The sequence below is a fragment of the Arvicola amphibius genome, chromosome 1 (genome assembly GCF_903992535.2).
Source record: "Arvicola amphibius chromosome 1, mArvAmp1.2, whole genome shotgun sequence".
NCBI classification, from domain to species: Eukaryota; Metazoa; Chordata; class Mammalia; order Rodentia; family Cricetidae; genus Arvicola; species Arvicola amphibius.
In genome coordinates this window covers 184544305-184568418 of record NC_052047.1, presented here as the reverse complement: position 1 = coordinate 184568418, position 24114 = coordinate 184544305, and the positions used below count along the sequence as shown (strand labels likewise).

The following is a 24114-nucleotide window of genomic DNA, read 5'->3' as shown; positions in this document are numbered from 1 at the left end:
TTGTGTGTCACAGAAACGTGCCGGACGCGCGGGCCAGAGGCTGGCGAGCTTCCGGGCGGCGCGGTGGCCCAGGCAGGCAGGGAGGGGCGGCGGGCGGGGCTGGCGATGAGCCGGGGCCTGAGGGTCCCACCCGCCCCTCCACCGGTGCTGTCAGGCCAACGACAGGGTGACGTGAAGGGCTGCGGGGGAGGGGGGTAGGGTGTCTCGAAGTGGAGGGGTGGGACTGGGACGGTGGCCGAGTGGCAGCTCGTCGCTTCGGTCCTCCCTCCCTCTGGGGTGGGCGGTCAGACTGGGACGATGTGGAGGCCGAAGCTGTCTGCCTGAAGCTTGATGTGGTCCCCGCGGTAACTAGTGGCGGTCATAGGCAGCGGCAGCAGCGGCAGGGGCGGAGCCCCGGGGGGCGGCACTATAATAATAAGGGGAACCTGGAAGTTAACACAGGAGAAGAATGGGCTGGGTGAGAGGACAAACAGGAGAACAAAAAAGGAAAGAAAAGCAAAGAAAAGCCCTCCCCGGGTCCGGCAGGATCAGGACTGGAGGAATGTGACCGCCCTGAGGCCAGATCCCCAGGAAGAGTGCTGCGTTCTCAGGGCGGGAGAGGGACAGGACAGGTGATTCCTGGCGGCCACAAGCCAAGGGGTCCTACCGGCCCCTGCGGCCAAGAGCCTTCCAGTGACCGAGAGACAGGGGAGGGGGAAAGAGGCAGAAGGCAAGGCGCCCCCGAGGAGTCCTCAGGCCCCAGCGTTGCTACAATGAGTCTGTCTCCCTGGCCCATCCGGGTACCCAGAGTTAGGGTGGTCTAGAGTGGGATCGCTGTCCCGAAGCAGCCTGCGCGCCCGACCGGGCGGGCGAGCAGGCTAGCCGCTGAGCCGCCCGCCAGCCAGGTGGCGTACTCACTTAGTAAGGCAGGGTTGCTGAATCTCCAAGCCTCGTTGTAGGCGGTGTACTGGGGATGGCTGTAGGGGTTGCCTGAGAACTCGCTCCCTGTGGGAGGGTGGGGAACTGGAATTAGATGTGCTCAGTGTGCCCGGTTGGCCTCTTCTGCCCGCCCCACTAGCCCCAGTCTCAGGTGTTGCAAGCAGAGCAAGGGTCCGTGGGGACAGGGTAGAGGTGAGGCAATCCACGCTCCCCGCGTGGGGACAGCCACCAAAGGCAAGAAGTACCCGTATCTCTGCGCACCTAGGCATGGAGGGATCTGTGGGCAGGTTTGTGCCTGGGCTCCCCCGCGAAGCACTTCTGGCTACCCAGAAAGGGTTTGGCTTGGTCTGGCTGTGCTCTCTTAAGTAACTTGGGAGCCCGAGAGCTTTTATGGTGGACACCTGCTTTAGGAACTTCATGGGATTAAAGAGGGGGAGAGTGGTGAAGGAAAGCCCTTGAGACACTTTGTCCCAGAAAGTCCTAAGAATGGTATCTCAGCGCTGTGCCAAAACTAGGCAGGTGGTGATGGTGTTGTTCTCCCGGGAAATAACCCCTTCCACTTTTTTCTCCTGAGGTCCACAATGAGCACCACGCAACTGGAGAAGGAGATTTGCAGGAACCAAGTGGACTGCCCGCAGGCCCAGGAGCCTGGGTAGTGGAGGGCACTGCCTTCCAGCGCTGCCTCCCTCCCTTCAGGAGGAGAAAGGCCAGGCCTATGGGTTTCCCCCTCGCCCTTTCTCCTGTGTGATGACCCCAGACTGTTTACAGTGATCCCTAACCGCGGGTTAAGTAGAGGAGAAGGGGCCGCACTCCAAGAAGGAGCTGGGTGGGGGTGGGGGATGCAGCCACTGGAAAGCCTGTTTATTGACGAGGAGGGAAAGCATGCGTGCAGCAGGATAATGAGCTTCTGAGCTCAACTGTGACCAAGAGGAACTGAGCTATCTCCTTCCCCATCGCTAATGAAACAAGTGTAATTTCCTCATCAGCACTAGATTCTGTTTAACGACTCCCCCCTTGCCACCATGAGCTCTCTGCGGCTCCCCTCATCCCCACCTCCCTGCAGACTCCCCACCCCCACCTTCCCACTCTTTCCTCACCCCCACCTCCCTAAGACCTCCTCCAGCCTCCACCTGCACACTGATCTACCTCCAAAGCCTCTCTTGCCCCCCACCAAGGCTTCTACTTGCCTTCTGCAGAGCCTGAGTGGACTCCCTTCATCCACACCTCCAGCTTCTCCCAGTCCCTATTCTCTATTGCCATTGCCCTACAGCGGACTCCCTCGTTTTCTCCACCCACCTCTGCTCACTCAGGGCTGTTCCTTGATGGATGAGGCCAATCACCCTTTCTAGCCTCTCCTTCTCCCCCTTCCAGTGAGAGTTGAACTTCAGGAACAGGGCAGACAAAAGACTCCAGAGGCAGTGGGTTGCAGGCTGGGAAAGTCTTGGTCATTTTAAGACAAGAGATTTTGGTGTTTCTTTGCCTTTAAACCACACCCATATGGAATGGACAGTGGAGATAGCAACCACCAAGGCTTTAAATACAGTCTCTGCCTCCTTAATTCCAAACCCAAGTACAAGGTCTCTCAGCAAAAAAAGGTGCGCTGGAGTCCCAGAGGGGCCCAGAGGCCCATGTCCTCTGAAGAAGTGTAGAGGTGTTCTAGCTTCTCTCTGAAGTTGGGGTCTCTCTGTTTCCCTCCTGTCCTCCACTTTGAGACTAGCTTTCTTCTCTCTCTGAATTAGGGTTGGTTCTCTATAGTGCTTTCCCCTCTGGCTTGGTGTGGACCAGTGTGGCTTTGTCTGAATGACTGCCATGCCCCTGAAAATGGTTTTTGGTTCCAAGTTTCCATGGAAACCAGGGCAGGCTCTTCCAAGCAGTGTCAGCTAACTGGGGTGGGCTGGAGCATTGGGGCATAGGATTGGATGGTTGGGTGCTGAGGAGGGGCCATAACCTACAGCTCAGTACACAAGGGGCACTTCTGAAAGTTTCCTCCTGGCATGACTTCTAAAGGAAGAACTGTGGCTTCTAAGGAGAAGGAGGGATGAAGGACAATGGTTTGCAGGACAGTGGTTTGTTGGCTCTCCTCCCACTCCCAGTCTTAGACTACAGACCATTTAGCAGCTCACCCACAATTTAGATCAGACATCTCCAGTATTGTCACCTACCAGGCACCATTCCTGCCAGGGTGGAGGTAGGATAGCTCCCCTGGCCAGTGGGGGGCACATGAGGGGGGTAACCAGGTAGAGTGGTGCTCGCCATATCACGACCTGGAGAAACACAAAGGGGAAGGCATGAGGCCCGGAAGAGAGGGGACTGCCTCAGCTCACACCTGGATGCTAGGGGGAGGAAGGGGATGTGCATCTGAGCAATCGGGCCCCTGAGTGCCTGAATATGGTCCAAATGTCTAGATGTGTGTCCGCCATCAGCCTTGTGCGCGTGTGTGTGTGTGTGTGTGTGTGTGTTTTATGTTGCTCATCGTATATCTGTGCATACATGTATGCCTCTCAACTGAGGAGGAGATGGGCGGAGATGACCTGGGTTTACTCCTCTGAAGACACTTAGCTACTGTTCTAGCTGACCTCTCATCCTGTCTACTGCTCTAACATCTATCTTTCCCTCGGGTTGAAGATACCTCACTACCACCTCCACAAGAGTAGAGTCCTTCTAAGCGGACCTGTAGATGCCAGGCCTGGACGATGGGGGACTAACTGGTGGGCTATTTTGCTATGGTTGGCACATAAGTGATAGAAAACCATCTCTGAAGTGAATCAGGAACTTTGAGGGCAAGCAGGATTGGATCAAGTTCCAGTGAGCAAAATCTGTTCCCCCTACCAACAGCCTCCCTGGAAGCCTCTATTAGTCAGAGCCTACAGAGTGGGAGATGGGACTTCCCTTGCCAGAAGCAGGGAGTCGAGGCAAAGTGAATCAGTATTCGAGAGATACTTCCACCCAGAGACATTTGTCCTGGAACACAGCAGCGTGTGTCCATTTCTGTGGAAGGGTACCTTCTAGCATACTCCAGTCTTCATGGACAGCATTGGTTCCTTCCTACCTCCCACACCCCATACACTAGAGCCTGCCCTCTCCGGGGGCCCATGTGTCTGCTGCAGATTCCCCTGTCTTCCTCTCCAGATGGTGTCATTCTATTCCTTGGGCCTCTGTCCAACCCTGGGAAGGCAAGGTGTGGCTGGAGGAAGTCATAACACTCTGTACACCACCCCTAGTTCACTTTCTGTCCCTTAGTTGGGTCCTAGTCATGGTTAGATCCATGGAACTTTTCATGCTATTCCATAGCATCTTTCTTCGGTACCGTCCACTTGATGACGTCACCTACTTCATTCCTCAGATGTATGCTTTCTCATCCCTGCCTCGACACCTGTGAGAGGGTCATCCTTCTCTAGGAGGAAAAAGCCACTGCTCAGGCTTTTCCATTTCCTGCTGCCTGCTGAATGCCCTCATTAGCTGTCCGCTGTCACCTCCAACTCAGTAGGAATAAAGGCACATCCATCTTCTTCTCTGTCAGTTTCCCAGCCCTTTTGAAGACATACCTAAAACTTCAGAGCGCTAGACACAGCCTTCTTTCCCCATCCCTGCTAATATGCAACAGATTCTCCTTAGCCATTTCTGTTGTATTCATTTCTATTCTCTCTGTCACATTTGTAGTTCGACCCCCGGGTACCTGCCTTTGGCGTGCTCCAGTGATTTCTCTTTGCTTGTATTCCTGCCTTCACAGTCTTCCCCCTTACCAATCTAAAATGTGGCTGCTAGCCCTTCCGAAACACTGCTTGCTTTCATTGTACCACTTCCTTGTAAATACTGCCATTGACTCCCTGTAGGCTACAGTTTGAATAGGGAACTCTCCAGACTCCATGTCCCCCAGGTAGTCACCCCACTTGGCTTTTTTTTTTTGGTTTTTCGAGACAGGGTTTCCCTGTAGTTTCTAGAGCCTGTCCTGGAGCTAGCTCTTGTAGACCAGGCTGGTCTTGAACTCACAGAGATCTGCCTGCCCCCACTTGGCTTTCTTAGCTCTGATTCTTACCTCTGGTTGCGTTTGTTTTCATCTTGTAATGTAAAATGCCTGTGTTTGGATATGACCTTTGCTTCCTTCTTCCAGCTCAAGCCTCACCATTCCCATTCTTGTACTCGTCAAGGAAGTTCCAAGTTTCCATGACATCTGTGCTCCATGGCTGACTATGTCAATGTCATTATATTGCAAAACGCAATGTCAGTTCTGCTGTTTCATGCCAAACCGACCATAACTCAATCAAGGGTAGGGCCTACGTTCTGATCTATCTCTGCATAGGTGAGAGCGCAGTAGACTCTCAGTAAGTACTTATTGACCAATTCTTACAATTCCTCCATTGCATCCACAGCCGATCCCTGATGGATGATAATGGGTTCTCATTGTTTCATATTGTGTTGGTCTACTACAGAGTAGCATAACCAAGACGGAATCTGCTTGTGTCTTTTCCCTTTAACAATCAATTGAAATGGGGCTGGAGAGGTAGCTTTATGGTTAAGAGCACTGGCTACTTGCCGAGAGGACCCAGGTTCAATTCCCAGCAGCCACATGACAAATCGCAACTGTTTCTAACTCCAGTCCCAGGGGACTGATGCCCCCTTCTGGCTTCTTTGGGTACCAGGCATGTGGTGCCTACACACGCATGCAAAACACCCTTATTTATTGAAATAAAAGCTTAAACATTTGAAAAATAAATTAAAACAGCAGTGGGATTTTTACAAAGATTTTCAGTGGTAGGTTTATCTCTGGTGACTCAGATTTACTATGCAACAGAACGGTTTCCTTCTATGCCTGTCGGGTGTGGCTGTCGCCTTACTCGTCCTGAAATGCACTAATCAGACAACCAGCAAAGAAGATGCCACTTCTGAATCCCAGGCAGTAGAAGAATCTGCATTTGCTTTTTGTTTGTCCTATTTTGTTTTGTTTTAAGACAGTCTTACACCTAGTTCAGGCTTGCCTTAAACTTGTGATCCTCCTGCCTCAGACTCCTGAATACTGGGATTACAGATGTGTGCCACCACATCTTGCTTGTGTTTGCTTTGTTGTAGGTTTTCTTGTAGTGTGTGTGTGTGTGTAAAATTTGTTTTTTCAAGGTTGGATTTCTTTGTGTAGCCTTGACTGTTCTAGAACTAGCTCTGTAAACCAGCAGACCTCGAACTCAGAGATCCACCTGCCTCTTCCTCCCGAGTGCTGAGATTAAAGCTGTGTTACTGCCTGACATCTGTATTGACTTCTATTGCCAAAAAAAGTGCACATCTCCTGAGCATCTCTCAGTGGAGAGGACCTGAAGCACACAGCAAGAGAAAAACACCTATCAGTTCCTAGAGAGAGAAATGAATTATATGGCATTTATTTGCCAGAGAAGACGCAAGAGAAAAGGAGATTATAGGAGATGTGGAGGTTTTGAAGAGATAAAGAACATGATTCTTCCAGGTCCTGTGATCTCAATATCCATAGAGCAGCCAGGAAGCAGAGTGTGCCTCCCTCCTTCTTTGCCCCTCCCTTCTTATTCTTTCTATTGTTTTTCATTCTGACATCACGCCTTTTTGTTAATAACAGGAAAATTGAATTTGATCTTCACTGCTGTCATTCTTACAACTAATTGAACACAAGTTCCCCTACAATGGAAGGTATTCACATGAAACAACAGATCAAAACAAAACAACAAAACTCAGAAGAGACTAAGAAAGGGTGGATGGTCCAGAAGCTGTCTCCAGTCAATTCTCTTGCAAAGTTTATTCTCACAGCTACCTGGCCTGCAAAATGGCATGTTCAACTTCCAGCAGGTAGAAGATATTGCCTGCTGAGAACCACTCTCTGAACGATTGATTAGAAGGCATGTTTCCAAATTCTACTTTTTAAAAAAAAATCTGTATCTTTAGGTAGCAATTTAAAATTTGAAAAATATGGGAGAAGAGGCCCGTGGTGAGGAAAAAGCATCTGAAGTTTCCAGTGTTTGTCCTACACCTGTGCTGTGTTCTGTAGCGGCGGCGTCACAAGAGGTGCCGGTACAGGACCTCTAAGTCAACACGGTGCCAGCCGCTGCATACAAAGCGCGCTCAATAACTTCATTAGCACACAGATGACACCTGACAAGCAGGGAAAAATTGACCAAAGTCTTGCTAGAGCCATATATTCTCCTGGAACACCATTGTCAATAATGGCAAACACACAGTGCAGGAAGTTTTCAAATTACTAAAACTATCATACCGTTTGCCCAGCAGCGTTCTTTGAGCAAGCCTCCTTTGGTGAGGGAATATCAATCGGAAGCAGAAGAATTGACAGAGCGCTGGGTACTGCAGCCTTACAGGAAGACGGGCAGATGGCGGTGGGGGTGACTCAGACACTGTAAGATGGCAAACAAGCCGAAGCACAGAAACAGGAGAAAAGCCTACACGGCAGAGTGCATCAGTTATGAAATATGTGCCATCCCGTGGAAGACAGGAAGCAGTAAAACATTGGCTTGCTCACTGACACTGCCAGTAACATAAAAAGCACCAGGAATCCAAACGGATAAAAAGTCAACATCCCTGTGAGGGAGTGGGCATTTCATATGGCCTGCTTGCCTTCTGATGCTACAAAGCTTTCAAAGATGAGTCTTTGGGATGACCATGCCCTTCTTTTAAAGGTAGAGAGATGGGGACACAGAGGCATAGTGACTCTCCTGTGCTACACGGCTAATAAATGATAGCACCAACATTAGAAGCCATGTCCATGCCGCACTGCCTTTAATGGCAGCATGGACCCAGATACTCCCCCAAAAGAGCTGAAGAGAAGGAAAAGAAGTTTTCCAGCAAGCAAAACCTCATACCACTACATTACCATTAAGATGAGGCAAGGAAGAGAAAAGGGACACAAGGAAGGAACAAGTGTGTGGGAGGTCTGTAGTAAAACTCCACAGGGTGGAGTCTTCGTCTCCTTTGAGAGTTCTTTAACACAAAAAAGCCCCTGTGAGAAGCAGCGGTAGTGGAGAGTCTTAAAGTACCCAGAAGTGTTAGAAGCACTGTACTTGATGAGGATGTCTTCGCAGTTCAACTGCGGGAGTCCCTGAAGACTCCAAAGCCAATTTTTGCAGCAGTCGCTCTGTCTGAATCAGACAGTGCACTTTCGTCAGGCATTCCTTAGCAAATGGGCCAGAGCAAATCAACTGTTTTGGAGAATTTAAAGTGCAGCCTCTCTCCCAAGCATGGGCAGAAGCAAAGTCCCAAGCTTTATGAAGAAATTAGAGGTTTTAAGTCATCAGATAGTGTGTGCCGTTTGGTTGAATCAGCAATCTCCTGGCTCCTGGTCTTTCTAGCATCCATTGAACAGCTACCCTGTGCTAGTCTTCACCCTCATTATCTTACATGTGTTATCATCTCCTTTAATTCTTATCAGTTCCACCAGTTGAGCTATCTTTAATCCCTGATTTTTCAGATCAGAAACTGAAACACAGAGGAACTAAGGATTATGGTCAGGATTTCACAGCTAATTGACAGGGAACCTGGACTATAGAAATGATAGACCAGGAGATTGATACCGAATGATACTCCCAAAATAACAGACCTAAAGACAGAGTAACCTGGGCTCATGCTAAATGAGCCAGTCCTTTAAGAGGACATCTTAGACTGTTTTGGTTTGGTTTCTGGAGACAGGATTTCTCTGTACAGCTCTGGTTGTCCTGGAACTCACTCTTAGACCAGGCTGGGCTTTAACTCAGAGAGATCTGCCTGCCTCTGCCTCCTGAATAGGGGGATTAAAGGCATGTGCCACCACCGCCCGGCTCAACACTGTTTGTGCATTTCAGCTTGCCTCATTTTTGTGCAGCAGGGGCTTTTAGACTAGGGTTCATTGATTTGGTAGGGCACCACAGATATATTCAAGGGTTCCATAGAAAGCTATATGTAAATATTACTATACCTCTTTCTGAGCAGGAGGTACATTTTAAAAATGGTATTCTCAAAAGTATTCATGACTCCAAAATGAATAAGCTATGCTTATAAAGCAAGAATGCAAATGAGGGAAACTCTGTCCTTTGGTAGAAGAAACTGATTTGCTTGTACCTTCTCAAACAACATTAATGAAACCATATAAGAAACAGCCAAGTGTGAAGCATCAGGCTTATCTCAAGTCCAGGTCTCGGTCAGTGTTCAGAACGTCAGAGGGAAGCTGCCTAGGCACAGAAACTGCTTCTAGAGTCTTTGGCAACAAGGCTCATTAGACACAGATTTACACAGCAGAAGTTCTACCCAAAGACTTCAGAGATGCTTTTGCTTGGCATCTTTCTCGGAAGATGAGCATTTCTGCTATCCATTTGACACTGCGGAGAACCCTAAGGCCAGAAAACATAACTCTTGTTTTACTGCCCTAGCCTCACGTTTGTCTGCTTCTCATATAAGGTGGCAAGAAGGAAGACGTTAGATTTCCTCAAGGCTAGTGGTCTGTGCTTACATCTGACACAAACATAGTGCATGCAAGAATATAGTCGCCGACTTTTTAATTGCTGCCTAAATTTTTTCTATCTTTGCATTTACAAGTTGTATGTAATACATTAAAACAGTGGCTCTTGAATCTATAAATGATGCTTTCAAGAGAGGGAAATCGTGTTCTATGTATTTCATTTTGGTTTTTATTTCTAAGATTTCCAGACTCTCCCAAGGTTTGCCTTCTAGAACAGAGGAGCCTGTGGAAGGACCCCACTTACACCATTGTGTGAACTTGCCTGCTCCGGATTCCAGCAGAGGGGGCTGTGCTCACAGCTCAGGGTGGCTGTTCTCCTAGCTGAGCGGCTTGTCCACTGACAGCTGGACCTTTAGTCCCCTGAGGTATCCTAGGCAGAGATGCTAGACCTGCACTGGCTCAGTGAGGTCTGTGCCTTGACCGCCAAACATCTGGGCACAACTGGTCAGGCTATTTCCACCTTCTCCTCTCACACAAGGCCCTTATAGGGCTGTGCTCTGCAGCATGGGGGCGGAGGGAGCCCAGGAGGGGGCGTTCCTCTAACTGGGCACGGATGGAACTGCTGGCTCAGCCTGAGAGAAATCTAAGGAGAATCGCACTTTCAAATAGCCAGAAGGTAACTTGGCTCACTTACAGAGGTAGAAATTGTGACTTAGGAAGGTACCGTCTTCTCTGACTCCATGAGCAAATGAAAAGCAGAGTTGGGCAGATGCCAGTGCCCAGGCCGTTGGGCTCAGTGCATAAGAGACCCTCGTGCTGGGTGGGCAGAGGTTAAGCCGGTTTGCACAGTCTCCTGCTACTCCCAGGTCTCCCAGTTCCTCTTTGGCTTTATTTTGTTCTCTGAGAGCGCTGGGTTGTCAGCTCTAATCCTTCTGAAAGCACAGTGTTTCTCAGGCTCTCTGTGTAAGTGAAACCCTAATCCTAAGGAAGATGGCCACTTAAGCTGCTGGAGCATTAGCCTGTTCCTGGAGCCACCGCTGGATTTCCTCCTCTCTGCCAGGCAGCCCCACTGCCACCAGGGAGGAGAGCAGAGGATTCCAAGCTGAAGGCAGCAAAGCCCCTCAGAGTGACAAGAGCGGCAGGACTGCCTAGCAGAGCTCAGGGTTAAAGAGGCATTGGCTTATTTGTCCTGAGGGTCTTCCTGTCACCTTGTGGGTATCTGGTTTTCTGAGAATCAGATTTCAAGTCTTGCCTTGGTGGCTTTAGGGCCACGAAGACATTTCTGAGCCATACCTGTGACATTCTTTAGAGCACCACCATTTAGAATTCCCGGTCATTCGGGAAAGGCTGTATTAGCAGCCTTCTCCTTAGACAGCCTCTGCTTAGGAAGTGCCAAAGAGTAGAGCAAACAAACTCAGTGTCGAGGGACCCTCTTCAGGCCACCCTAAGCATCTCTAAACAACATTCGGCAGCTGAAAGGGTCTTTCCACCTCCCTCACTGTGAAAGCAGGGTGCTAGCCCAGGTAGCCAGCCCTCCTTAGCCCGAGCTGGGTACTGTACAACCGCACATATTTAAAGACCATGGGTTTTGTCAGAATGTTTTGATTCACACTAAGAGGCCTGTCTCTCTTATTGCTAAGTAACTTAGAGTGCATGATGGAGGAAAAGCGTGGTTTGTCTGACATGCCCAGCATCTTGGGCTTGTTTCATGGATAGAAGAGATAAAGAGAAGTGGTAGAAACTCCCATGGTGTGGACCACATTCTGGCTCAGCTTAGAAGGCCACAGAACAAGTCTGCTAAGATGCCCCAAACCCTTGTCATCTTCCCCATGATTCCCTGTGTGGTCCCAGTGTGTGCTTCTGCTCAGTCCCACTTCTGGGGAGACTAGTCCAGCATTCCTGGGATGGCTGGTAGGAAAAGACGTGGGTATGTGTTACAACACTTCAGCTTGGGTTCTACTCTAAAGAGTGAGCTAAAGGCTCTTCTTCACATCTCTCTCTTCAAAAGGTAGACTGAATAAAAGAGGAAAGGAAGAGTCCCACCCAATGCTTCCCTAAGCTGCAGGCCCTGGGCACCAGCATATCTGTCAATGTCTCATTGCTATGGAAATGCCTCCATAATTAAATCACAGTGAGGTCTGGGGCTTGAGGTCCTTGGGGACATAGCTAGAGACCTCAGAGATAGCTAGAGGAGGCCTTACCTCTTTGCCTCAGGCCTTCTCTGCCTAAATAGAGGTGTTGAGGAGAAGCCCTCTGGTGGGGGCTGATCACCACTGGAGTGGGGCTCTTTGACTCTCCACAGGTCTGGAGTTGCTCTCTTCTTTCAAGGTTCGAGGGAAACTCTGGTGTCTGTGGTCTAAATTCCTCCAGCTAATCAGGGGCTGTGAACCAACAGACAAGAGTAGGAGACTCCCAGCCTCCTTCGGCAGCATTTCTGAGCTTTTATTGCCTTCTCCTACCTGTAAGGGAATAGCCAGGGGCTATGTGTTTATTTTATGGGGGGAAATGCAGTTGCATTGGAAGGGGGGTTGTTAACTACAGGAAAGGGGAGGTCCCTGGAGGTGCTCAGGACTCTGAGTAGAGGAGGAGGTTTCCCAGGGTTCACAGCTCTCTCTGGCAAAGGGTCACTTTGCTGTCCATTGGAGATTCGGGGAACATGAGCAAGATGCTGCACTGGCACCCTGCAGCCAAGGTTGTGCTGCCTCTAGCCCCCAGGACCGGGGTCAACCCTGCTTTAGCTCTGAACCTGGGGTGTCTAACCCCCTTATTCTGTTCAGAGTCGACAGTTTCTACCTCCTCTGTCTCTGCACTCCCCTCTTGGGTAGCACCCCAGATCTTTCCTGGACCTAAGTGACAGCTTCCTTCAAAGCTGTAGTTTCTAGACAGCCAGGAAAATTGCCCTGAGCTCTTGAACAAAACTACCTCCTCTCCACCAAGGCTGCAATATTCACAGGGGAGGGCAGCGCTGTTCTGGCTCTGAAATCTCTCCTAGTCAATATTATACAGAAGAAGAGCAAGACTCTGTACTGAAAAGACCGAATTGAGGTAAACTCGGAACGGGCTGGCTCCTCTTCCCGTACTCTCACTGGCCTTTTGGGTCTCCAGTGTCTTCCAATTGGCTTGGTACCAGGGGAAACGGCTCCTGGGTTTGAATCTGGGCTAAAGAAGAAGCTCATCTTTCTCTTTGAGTTTTTCCTTAATTGCTGTTCACTTTGGGGTATTCCATGAGAGCTAGCTCCTGGGGACATTAGTTGTCCTCTGTATCACTTCTGCTAACTTTCCCTTACGTTGATGGTTCATAGGCACATGAAATGTGGAAGCATTTTTATGATGAGCTCATCTTCTATGGTAGGTTCTTTTGTTTGTTTTTTGTTTTGTTTTCTCAATGGGAGTCCTCTGCATCTTGGATCATGGGCTATCTCTATATAGAAGGTTTTACTTCATTCCTGCTCACACCAGAGTAAACTATTGTCTTCCACAAAATTCCATTTAAGTTCTTAGCGTGGGGTTCTTATGACATGAACCTGGTCTTAGGTCTGAACTTTCCTGGCCCCTTTCCTCACAATGACATGTGCCTCTCTACTTTGTTTCCCTGGGTCATGAGGAAGAAAGCACCCGTGGCTCTCCAGTCCCTGAACAGTGTTTCCTTGTTCTGTCTCCATTTCTCTTGGGTCCAAGATCACACCTTCTGCCTGGTGCACTCTGTCTTAACATCTCTGCACTAGGGTTTACCTTATAAGAAGGCCACAGTGTCTCACAACCTGCTTTGACTCTGACTTTCCTCTGTTTCTGGGTCCAGAGTGAGGTGTGACTGTGTATTAACCACTTCTGCTGCTATATTTTAACCAGCTCTGTCTTATCTATAAGCTTAGTCTGCCTTGTTTCTGAGTACCAGGGCCGTTCCTCTCATACCCTTGACTCTACTGAGGGGGAGAACTGCATTTGTGCAAGGCTCGCCCAGGGCTTGGTGGTGTTGCCCACTAGAGGCCAGTGAAGCCCACTCTATGCAGACGCACTCTCTGGGGGCATGTGTGCTCCTTAGCCTCTCTGAGAAGCATCAGGGCTATGCTGGCACCAACTCCCCTCAGCATCATCACAGCCCGCATACACCCAGGAAGGAAACTTGCCCTGCTGTAGAGCAGATTTTGCCTAAGTCAAGGCACTCTCGAACCCCCAGGGACTTTGAGGATTCTAGAACTTGTTTTCAGCTTCTCCTCTCAGAACAACATTACTTTTGGGGTCTCTGCAGGCTTCCCTACTGCCGCAGCCTGGGCCAAGGCCAGAGAGGAAGCCATGGGGAAGAGGCCTCTTGCTGCTCCCGGTGATGGGAAACTTAAGAAATAAATGCTACAACAGTGACCTCAGCAGAGGCCTCTCTGTAGATCCCAGATCAGAGGGCTGGGGAATAGGTAAGGGTTAAAGGCTACTACTCCCCTGTGGGGTCCTTTGAAGAGGGTAAGCAGGCTTTGAAGGCAGCTCCAAGCAACCGCCCTGAGGAAGCCTGAGGCCAGAGTGCCCCTGGCCCACTCTCCCATCTAGTGGGTTCCCTTTCCCTTATCACTTAGTTGAGACTCGGCTCTGTTCCAGACCGGCAGCCTAGAGCAGTGGGCTGGAGCAAAGAGATGCAGCCGAGCTAGGGCAACCCAGCGGCGGCAGAGAGGAGAGTGGGTGATAAATTTAAATAACCAGCTTGACTTGGCAGCTTGCTGAGTTGTGATGCAGTGAAATTAAAATCTCGGCAGAACTTCCAAACGCTACCCTGAGAAATTGGTGTCTTGCCTTGGTTCCCTGCTGGAAGCTGGGTGGGGAGGCTCTCAGGCTGAGTCCTAGCCTGTGGCAGCCACCCTTGCCTGTGATGTGATAAGCTGTGTCCTGGCCCACTGGCTCCCACTCTCCCAGCCACACAATAGTACAGGCTCCTGTCTCCTCTCAGTCCTGACCTTGTGGAACAGCTGTATCAAGTGGCTGGTGAAGTTTGAAATCAGCCTCTAGTGCCAGGAGGTGGCAAGAATATCAATAAGGTCTGGTTTGCAGGTTGGGCCAAGGCCTTCCCCGCCAGCTTCCTTAAGACCCATTTCTTAGGGTTTGCCTCTTCTTAGGGAGGAGGCTGAGCCGGGTACCTGGGGATTTGCGGAATGCCATGGCACATTAAAGGCTATAGGCACAGCATGACCTGGCAGCTCCCTGATTTAGCACCCATGAGGTCATGCCTACTACTAAGTTCCCTTTTTCCTCCACGAAAGCCCTTACTATTCTCAGATGAAATAAGCTTTTAAAGAATGTTTGTGAGCTGGATGGAGTGGCTCACTTTTTTAATCGAAGCACCCAGGAGACTGAGGTACTTAGTTGGGCTGTTCTGAGTTCGAGGACAGCCTGGGTTACATAGTGAGGCTCTATGGGGGGCGGGGGTAGAAGAATTGCTGCAAACACACCAAGAGTCTCTCTCACCTCCCCAGCATGCTTGGAGCCCAGTTCTCACAGATGTCAACATCTCTCTAGAACTCACTCAAAGTCCATTTGTTCTGCCTGTCCTGGCCATACTGCTTCTTGCTACCTGTCAAGTCATGGTCCAAAAAAGCCAGCACGCTAAACCTGTCCCCAAGATGGCCCACGAAGTCTCTGGGCAATACCCGTTTCTCACCTTGACAGTACCTCCAGCAAATTCTGTTTGTCCCCATAATAAACACATCATGAATCATTCATCTTTAATAGATTATGCAAATTAGGAGGACATAAAATCAACAAAGATCAATAGCTTCAGCCGTTTAATTGCCAGCTAAAACATTTTAAGAATGAGCATAATCTGCAGCTCTTTCTCGAGCAATGGCGCTATTAATCCAAACATTGGCTCTTGGTCTAAGTGTGAACAAAATCATTCTCTGCCCCCAGCCACCCCTCCCTCCCCTCCCCCACTCCCTCCACACTTCTCTCTTTTTTGGTAATTTCCAGTTTCTGAGCGAGTTTCCCCGTCATTACCACTGGCGAACAGCTCCGAATGTTAATGGTTCTGCTTTTGTTACTCCTCGCTTGATTGAAATGTCGCATACAGATTGAGACGTTAGTGCTAACTTGCCACCTGGGAATGTCAAGCTGGGTCTGAAATGAACTTTTCTCACACTTGGATCCAGATGGATCAGCCGAAGATGTTCCCAGGCTGAGCTGGGACCGTTCCAGGGCCATGGGGGGGAGACTGGTGGGGGCTGCTCAAGGTGGAAGCATTTTTCTACATTAGCCCCCCAGGGTCCCTTGCAGCAGGAGTCCTGCCCGGAAGAGCCACATGTCCACCCCCAGGAAGTTCCTGCCTTCTGGACTGCAGCGCTGACTATAAAGGTCCTTACAATCTTTTCCGACTTTTGAGGAGCAGCCACTGTGCCGGAAAGCTGGCCTGGCATGGGCGGGACCATCAGAGAACAACTATATTGGGCTTCAGAGAACTCATATCCAGGGCCTGTTGGTCTAAGCTAGAGGGTTCTCAACCTGTGGGTCATGACCCCTTTGGGTCGCATATCCTGCATATCAGATAATTACATTATGATTCATAATGTAGCATAGTAACAGTAGCAAAATTACAGTTATGAAGTAGCAACGAAATACTTTTATGGTTGGGTTGGTCGCCACGGCGTGAGGCATTGTAGAAAAGGGTCACAGCAGTAGGAAGGAAGGCTGAGAACCACTGATCTAAGCTGTGTCCTGACTCAGCAGGCGTAGCTCAGGACATCATTCCGAGAAGCCGAGTCAGCTCAGGAGCCCATCAGAGACTCAGTCTCTGGATTCCTAGCCGAAGACGACAACTCTGTTTTTGCTGGACATGGCTGTATGGGGCATCACTTCAGGAGAGCATGGGAGATGTAGGGCTCTCTGGAGCCCCCTGGAGGGGCCTCTGAGCCCATCTCTGCCTGAGTTGACCTAGGCACCGGAAGTCACTAAGTCATCAACACCAGTCACCTCAGAGCCCTGTCCTGCTGCAGAGACTGTGCCTGCTCCCTGTCTGTGCCACTGAATGTGATGCTGGCTGCCTACAGCCTCACTGCCCTGTCCCCAGGCCGTCTCAGCTCACTCACAGGTAACGCCTCAGTGTCTCCCAATCCCCACCGAGACCCTTCTCAATCATCCTGTCTCCCAAGGTACAAACGGCACATTGGCTTTAGTGCCTCCAGAATAATAAGGTGAATTTTAATAACACCTCGATGTGTGTCTCTCTTACTTGAGCACTCTCCTGGCCTGGAAACCCTTCCATGGCACCAGGGACCTTCTGAAGCTGGCCTCTGAGGCCTCTCTACCAGCTTTCCCCTCTATGGCCACTCCAGCGCCTCTGCAACTCTCATCCCTGGAAGGCTTGGCCAGGATGCCTCTGTCCTGTATTTGACCTCCCCTGGCCTTGGAATCCAACTTTCCTCTTGGTGGCTTTCTCCAGGAAGAAGAAAGCAGAAAGGCCACAATAACTGTGTTCCACTCTTCAGGGCTACTACTACACCCTCAGGTCCCAGGCCACAGCTATTCAAGTGGCATGAGAGAGGAAAACAAGGCCCTCGGCACCCTCAGGGACAGAGAACTGTGAAGGCTGGAGGCTGGGGGCCTCTTAGGCGCTTTCCTCAGCTGGCCTATTTGCCCAGACATTCTTCTGCACATGTCCTAGCCAATGTGGGGAGAGGGAGGAAGGAAGGAAGAACAGCGGAGAGCAGGCCCCTAGCTGAAGCCCAGAGCCCTAACCACAATGTTTCAAGCCTACATCCACACACTTCTGTTCAGGAAGGCTCTCCCTCTCTATCTCTCTCTCATTCTGCAGATACCAAGGCAGGGGGCCCACTTGTCACACTAGGCCCCAGATGGCATCAACCGAGGCACCCCACTGAAAGCAGCACCCACCCTCCTGGAAGCCAACTTACCGGTCACGACGGGGTATGTCTGTGTGCCTGACACATTGCTGCCCAGCTCGGGGTTGGCGGATGCAGAGAGACCTGACTTGACTTCATCAAGCCCAGGGGTCAGGGCCGGGAGAGAGTACTCATTCCCCTGGGAGGAGAGAGAAAAGTGACAGCTCTCTATTGATGTGTATCCATGGAAAGACGCAGTGTGCAGATGGAGAGGAGGACCCTGGAGCCCTCCCAGATGGGGGAAGGAGATGGCTGGGTGGGGCAGAGAGTCAGGGAGAGTTTGGAGAGAGTGGTGGGCTAGTCTACCCTGGGGGTGGGGTTCACAGCACGCCTGGAGCTTCTTCATTAGCTTCTGCCTAAGGAGTTCCAGGGGGGAGCATAGCAGTAGGGAACCCCTCGCTGAGACATCTGGGGTGCTCAGGTTCCTCTGAGTAGGAGTCTTGGGGAGCAGAGATGGTCCCTGACACATGGCCGAGGTAGTTGTTGGGGGAAGGGCCTCGTAGGGCCTCCAGCCTGGCACTGCTGGGTTGGCTGATGGGGTATGGGCGCCCCTTTTTAAAAAACAAACAAAGACAGCCCCATGGGCCCTTTGCTCTCTGCCTGTGCACTGGGGTATGAAATTGGGGAGGGGGAGAGTCCACATGGCTAACAGAAGGGTGGGAGGGGGCCAGCCATTGAGTCTGAAAGGGTGTCCTGCCCGAAACACTTGGGTAATTGCCTTTTTATTGCAGCCACCACCAAGCCAGACCCTGGAGCTGGGCAGACCAGGAGCCTGCACAGAGCAGGAAAAGTTGCTCTGATTAATATTACGTTAAATTAAAACTGATTTTCTGCTCTTTCGGGTCCGTTTTTTTTTCCTTCCGCTTCCTGGCCCCCCCAGAGGACCCCCTCCCCTCTCTGGCTGGACGGGATTGCCTCGTCATTTCCAATTCCTTCTCGTATTGATCTTCCTGTAGAAATCAGTTTTGTAATTAGCTGCAAATTAGGCCTTCTACTGGGGGTGAAGCTGCCCCCTGATTTATCACCAGAGTAATTCGCTGTGATCGGAGAGAAATTAAAATGAACTCAATTAGGCTTCGGATTTGCTTTATGGGCCCTGCTCCGAGTTTCAGGGGGAAAAATGACTGTGCTGGTGTTTAATAGTCTAATGAAAGTAAATAAAGGTTATTCATTGTAATACAGCCGGGGACTTGGGGAGGGTGCACTGAGCCGCCCGCCTCGGCCAGCTCCTCCTTTGTTGGTTTATGGCTCAGGGCACCTTAAAAAGACTTTTGATTTTTGTTTTATGAAGACAAACAGCTTATGGGATAAAAGGCCGGGCGGGGAGAAAGTTGAGAGGCTAGGAGCTGTTGGAGTCTCTGAGTGTAAGTGTGCTTTGTGGAGCCTGAGGGGCTTTGCCAGTTTACAAGCGTGTGTGTGTGTGTGTGTGTGTGTGTGTGTGCGCGCGCGCGCGCGCACAAGCGTAAGTGTATCACAGCAGGCTGTGTTCTGCTGCACTCAGAGGCCTGACCTAGGTCATATATGTAGGCAGGCTGGGGCTATGGTGATGTGCGGTTGGAGGCGTGTGCTAGAATGAGTGTTGAGCGGGTGACCTGGGAAGCATGCGCACTTATGGGGTTTGCAGGACAGCTGGGTTACATAGCAAGAGCTGTGTGAGAGGGAAAGAGTGGGTAATGGGAAATGGGGAATCTTCTTTAAGTTTTAAAATAAAAAATTATAGTGTGGCACACATGTGGAAGGCAGAGGACTTTCACACATGTGAAAGTCTGTGGAGTCAGTTCTTCCCCTTCGCCTTCCTGAGTTCCGGTACCGAACTCAGGCTACCAGGCTTACAGCACTGGGTGGCAAGTGCCATTCCCCTCTGAGCAATCCTGCTAGCCCTGAAATGGGAGGTGCTTGGGGAAATGCTTCCAAGTGGTGTGTTTTGCTGATGTGGCGTATGCGCCAGGCTGTGATGCGCTCTGTACGCTTCTGTGTCTGTGGGCATGGTGGGCAACTAAGACAACCGTCGGCTGGCCTGGGTTCAGAGTAGGTGGATGCATCAGAAGGCAGCCAGGTGGGCTTTCCTTCTGACACAGGACGAGAGGATCTTCACGGAATTTCTGTAGGACCTCGTGAGGGCAGGGCACGGGTCGGAGCAAGGGGATATTTCTGTCCTTGTTCCAGGGTCACAGAATGCAGAGCTAGGGTGGGGGACTGAGGAATGTTGTACTGCCCTTCATAAGGAATCGGAAACTCTGACTAGAGATAATATTTATCCTTTCACCAGGGCTCATCATTTTCAGCGACTACATCCTGGGATTATTTCTCTAAGCTATGCCTTGCCGTCACGGTCACATAGTGCACACACGGCAGCCACATGAACGCATGCCGTGCTGGGCGTTTGGTGTGAGAGGGCCTTGCTCCCCAGTTCCTTTCTGTTCTGGGTGAACAGGAAGCTCCCCTCTCACCTGTTCTGATTTGATGTGCTCTGATGCCTGGAAGACATCTGGATAGGAAGGTCGTTCAAAGACCCGATCCAAAGCTTCCAGCTGCTGCTGGGTGAAGGTGTCGGCTCGCAGGTGCTTCCGCAAACTGTCCACACCGCTCTGGGAGTCTCCATTAGGGACAGAGCCCTCGGACACATCTGGGGAACACATAGACACTTAAGGCATGGGCACTAGGGGCCAGTAGAAACAAGGAAGGATGCGGTGGGTAAATGATTGGGCACTTGGCTCTGGACCGCGGCACCCTGTGCCCCTGCTAAGGTCCCTTACTTCTAGTCCATAAACCAGAGGAGGCTGGAGGCCTAGGCCTAGAGGCCTAAGAGTCTAGCCCTTCCTCAGAGCCCTGAAAGAGTTGAAGAGAGAAAAAGAAAGGAGGGCATAGCTGTATGGACAAGAAAGACAAGGCAGAGGTGGAGCCAGGGGGTCCCACAACGCTGTTTTCAAGGCTTTCTCTTCCCAGGACCTCCCCCCATCCCCCAGCCTGAGTCATCTAGACGAGGGGCTGGGTTCCCAGACAGGCATTACTGTGGAGAATTGAACTGGGTTCAGATAAATTTCAGTTCCACGGATTCCAGGGGCTGAAAATCATCAAATCTCTGAAGCTGAGTATAACACAGCGTCTGGGCAAAGTAATTAACTGCCCCCCGAGGAGGAAGGGTTCTGAGAGCAAAGCTGAGGTCCCCTGGCTGGGCTGGAGACAGAGCAAAGAGGAGCCATGTTTGGTTAGCACCCTGGACAGACTCGAGAGAACACGCCAACTGCTGTGACCTGGGCACCATTCTCGCCTGTAGGGTCCTGGCTCAGGCCTCAGTAGGCACTAGCTCCCTGGACACCTGGTTATTCCTTCAGGTTTCCATCAAGAGTCAAGGCTTGCTCCATGGAAAAAGGACTGGACAGTGACCACTAGAGCCCGTTTCCAGCCAGAAAGCAATTTGGTCTCCAAGTGAGGTTCCATGGTCCTTGTTTGCTGTTCATTGCCCTGTTTGTCCCTGCCTTCCAGTGTTGGGTCACTTGGAGCTTTTAGAGCATACTGAGAACAAAGCGCCTGCCCTACAGCCCCTTTGAGCCCATACCTAGCAACTCTCCTGGTCTTCCAGCCCCAGCCCTCCATCCCTTGGCTTCCCTCAGCCCATGATGAGCTAGGGAGCCTTGGACCACGGGCCAGCCTGTGCTTTAGGGCCCAGGGTGTTCCTCTGGGACTGTTATATATATCAGTTTATAGGTGATTATATGATATGATATAATCAATATCGCATTATATACAGTAACATCGTACAGTATCATTTGGGAGACCATAGAAAGTATTACATATTGATTAACCTCAATCTACAGCCATCCGCCCTTGCTGGCAGCCCAGATGGAGCAAAAAGCACTGCTTTCCAAAAGGACTTCCCATCTTCCCACCATACTGTGCAGGAGCAAAGAAAGAGTGTGGAGGGGGGAGGGGGAGAGAGGAAATGTGTAGAAAGACAGGGGAAGGAAGAGAATAAGAGAAAGAGAGAGAAAGACACAGAAAGAGAGAGACACACACAAAAAGATGACTCTGAGGTGGGCAGAGGCAGCCTTGGTGGCATTCCTGTGTTCCTGTGGATGCAAGACCTGGTAGCTGCACTTTTTTCTGCATGGTTCTGGAACCATGTGTGACCCTATAGGGAAACTGGACTACAGTATACTCATTTCCCCCTTTGTGTGGGTGTTCTCTGTGCATATATATGTGTATGTAATAAACATCTGGGTGAGTAAGTGTCTCGATGAGTATGAATGACAATGGGAATCCTTTTTTGAAAGCACACGTGCATATAAGTAATGTGAGCCATGCCCCCTCTCTTCCGCGAGCATCTCTTTCCAGGATGTGTATCTCCCTAGCTCCACCGCCTGTCACCGTCTGCATGGCCCACTGTGCCTAACTCTCTGCTTGCAGCCCTCCTGCTTTCCAGGGAAGCCCTGCTGCCAGGGCCCGGTGAGAGCAGCATCAGGAGACTTGGTATTTATTGCTCCTACTGAATGGGTCCCAGGGAGCAGACGGCACATTTGTCTGTGAGCATGCCTTCAAATATGTGTGTGAGTGTGAGCACACACACGTGGCAAGAGGCATTTCATGCCTCTGTGTGGATTTGTGTACATGCCTGTGTGTGGCTTGCTTCACCCTGTGACCGAGATGTGTGTGTGTGTGTGTGTGTGTGTGGGTGTGTGTGTGTGTGTGTGTGCAGGAGCTGAACTAAAGCTTTGTCCTCAGGTCACTGGCTGGAGGAGTCTCTTTGCCTTCATTTATTCAGGGGCCCTTCAGATCTTGACAAATCTGTCACTCTAAATTTGCGAGAGATTATGGCGCTCTCTCCCCAGCCCGCAGAGAGGTGATATATGATATCTGCTGCCCCTATTGATTGCCTGATCTGGTGGCAGAGGCCGGCGAAATGAACTTGAAATGAACATCATGCCTCAACTCATTGTGCGTATAATACACTACTTAATCCCACATTTTTCAGCCGCTATGGAATTCAATTGATCAATCATGTTCCACTGATAGTACTGTTTTAGGGGTTATTGCTGCTCCCTCCGCTCACTGACCTTTTTATTTATTTATTTTTTTGTACACACTGGCCCTGGTGGTAAGACAGGTTACAGAGGCAGCAAAGGAAAGCAGGGGAGGGCTGGAAGGGAAGGGAAGAGGAAAGCACTGGGAGGTAGAGACTGAGGAAGGGGCGAAGGGAAGTAGGGCAGACAGGTAGGAAGAACGGGCTAGTGGCTGGTGCCCGAGGACAAAGCTGGCAGAGAACTCTGACCTCAGGCTGGAGGAGTCCCGAGGGAGTCCCCGAGTGGGAAGAAAGGCCACAGAGGAAGCATCTTCTTCTGGAAAGGTGGGGTTTTGATGAGCAGTGAAGTACGGTAGAGGGACTCATGGCACTATGTGTGTGTGTGTGTGTGTGTGTGTGTGTGTGTGTGTGTGGTAATTGAGCTACAGGGCAGGGAGAGGAGTGCAGCTACTGCTGGGAGGCAGGGAGACATTTCCCTCCAACTCAGTCACAGGCCTGGGCTGTCACTGGGTGCTTTGTGAAGGCAATGAAGGAAGGGGGAGGATCTAAGGCGGGGGGGGGGAGAAAGGGGGGAGGGAAGAAGAGAGAGGGGAGAGGGAGAGGGAGAGAGAGAGAGAGAGAGAGAGAGAGAGAGAGAGAGAGAGAGAGAGAGAGAGCAAAGAAAGGAGATGGCAGGAAAGCAGGGGAAGGGCAGAAAGAGGGAGAGGGAAAGGAAGAGACCTTCCACACCAGAAACCAGGAGGTGCTGGGCAGCGTGAAGATGCTTAGCAAGAAGGATGGAACCTGGTGTTGCAGCTGAGTGTCCAGCTCTGGGGAGAGTCTGGAGCTAGGAGCGGGTGAGATGGGAGGCTAGGAAGAGGAGGAAAGGGGGAGAGAGCATGAAAGAAGAGGGTGGGAAAAGTGGAGTAAAAGAAAGCGGTGGGCAGTGCTTGCCACCTGGAGTGCCCTCCCTGAAGCCATGGAGACAGCACTCAGGCAGTCTGGAGAAGAGGCCACTGCAAGGGCCAGCCAGGGCCTGAGGGGCTATCTGGCAAAGCTGTGAAACTATGGGCAGAGTCATAATTGTGTTCTGACCTAAGTTTTTTACTGAAAGGGAAGGAACACATGAGAATAGTTAGGTAACACCAATCGCAAAGACAATTCCCCACCCAAGAAGTTCCTATGGGCAGGGACCATGGATTTCTGTAACTCTGTGCTAGGCACGACACATATCAGGTGCTCACTAGCTGACTGACTGACTGACTGAATGACTGACTGACTGACTGACTGACTGACTGAATGAATGAATGAATGAATGAGACTCTCCCTTAAGTTACTCAGAATGAGACCCCTGGCAGAAATTTTCTAGACTGGCCGGTCTCACCAGATTGGTCCAGCACAAGTACATGCTGTCGTTTGTCAGGTCAGTCCTACTGCCTGTTAGCTTCTGGCAGCATCACCTCAGGTCCCCTGGAAGTCCTTCCTGCCTCAGGAATGCCACCCACTTACCTGCAGTGCCTGAAGCTAACAGAAAATTGTTCCTAGTCCAGGGGAATGTTACCTAGAGCAGGTGGCAGAAGCTGCTCCAGGACAGGGTTCAGGATGTACACGAGTCTACATTTGAATGCCCTGTGCCAAGAAGGCTGGAGTATGGTGTCTGTATGTTCTGAACTTTCTAGAAAAATCCCTATTTACAATATTTCTTTCAAGACTCAGGCTATGCTTTTAGAGAGAGGTGGAAAACGCTGTTGTTGGCTTTTCTCAACATTTGTGGGAAATGACTGGGTGCTGGCCCAACAGTTCCCACAGATGAGTCAATCCTGCTTTCCCCTGGCCCCTGCCAGACACCCTAGCACTGCCCAAGGATCAGGAGCCCCTTGGACTGGGATGTGGTTCAGTGAGAGCATATACACAGCACATTCAAG

At 50.7% G+C, this 24114-nt stretch overlaps 1 protein-coding gene across 2 annotated transcripts in view; it reads right to left on the bottom strand.

Moving 5' to 3' along the window:
- Positions 1–284: 284 nt before the first annotated feature.
- Pax2 (paired box 2) overlaps positions 285–24114 on the bottom strand; it is an 84183-nt gene continuing 60353 nt past the window's right edge. The window contains exons 9-13 of one of the 2 annotated variants that reach the window (XM_038336023.1): positions 19641–19816; positions 17203–17329; positions 3081–3182; positions 898–984; positions 285–406 (exon numbers count right to left, since the gene is read on the bottom strand). In XM_038336023.1, the coding sequence (XP_038191951.1) occupies positions 285–406; positions 898–984; positions 3081–3182; positions 17203–17329; positions 19641–19816 (614 nt within the window). Of the gene's footprint in view, positions 426–897; positions 985–3080; positions 3183–17202; positions 17330–19640; positions 19817–24114 lie in introns of both variants that reach the window. The other variant, XM_038336033.1, reaches the window with a different exon arrangement.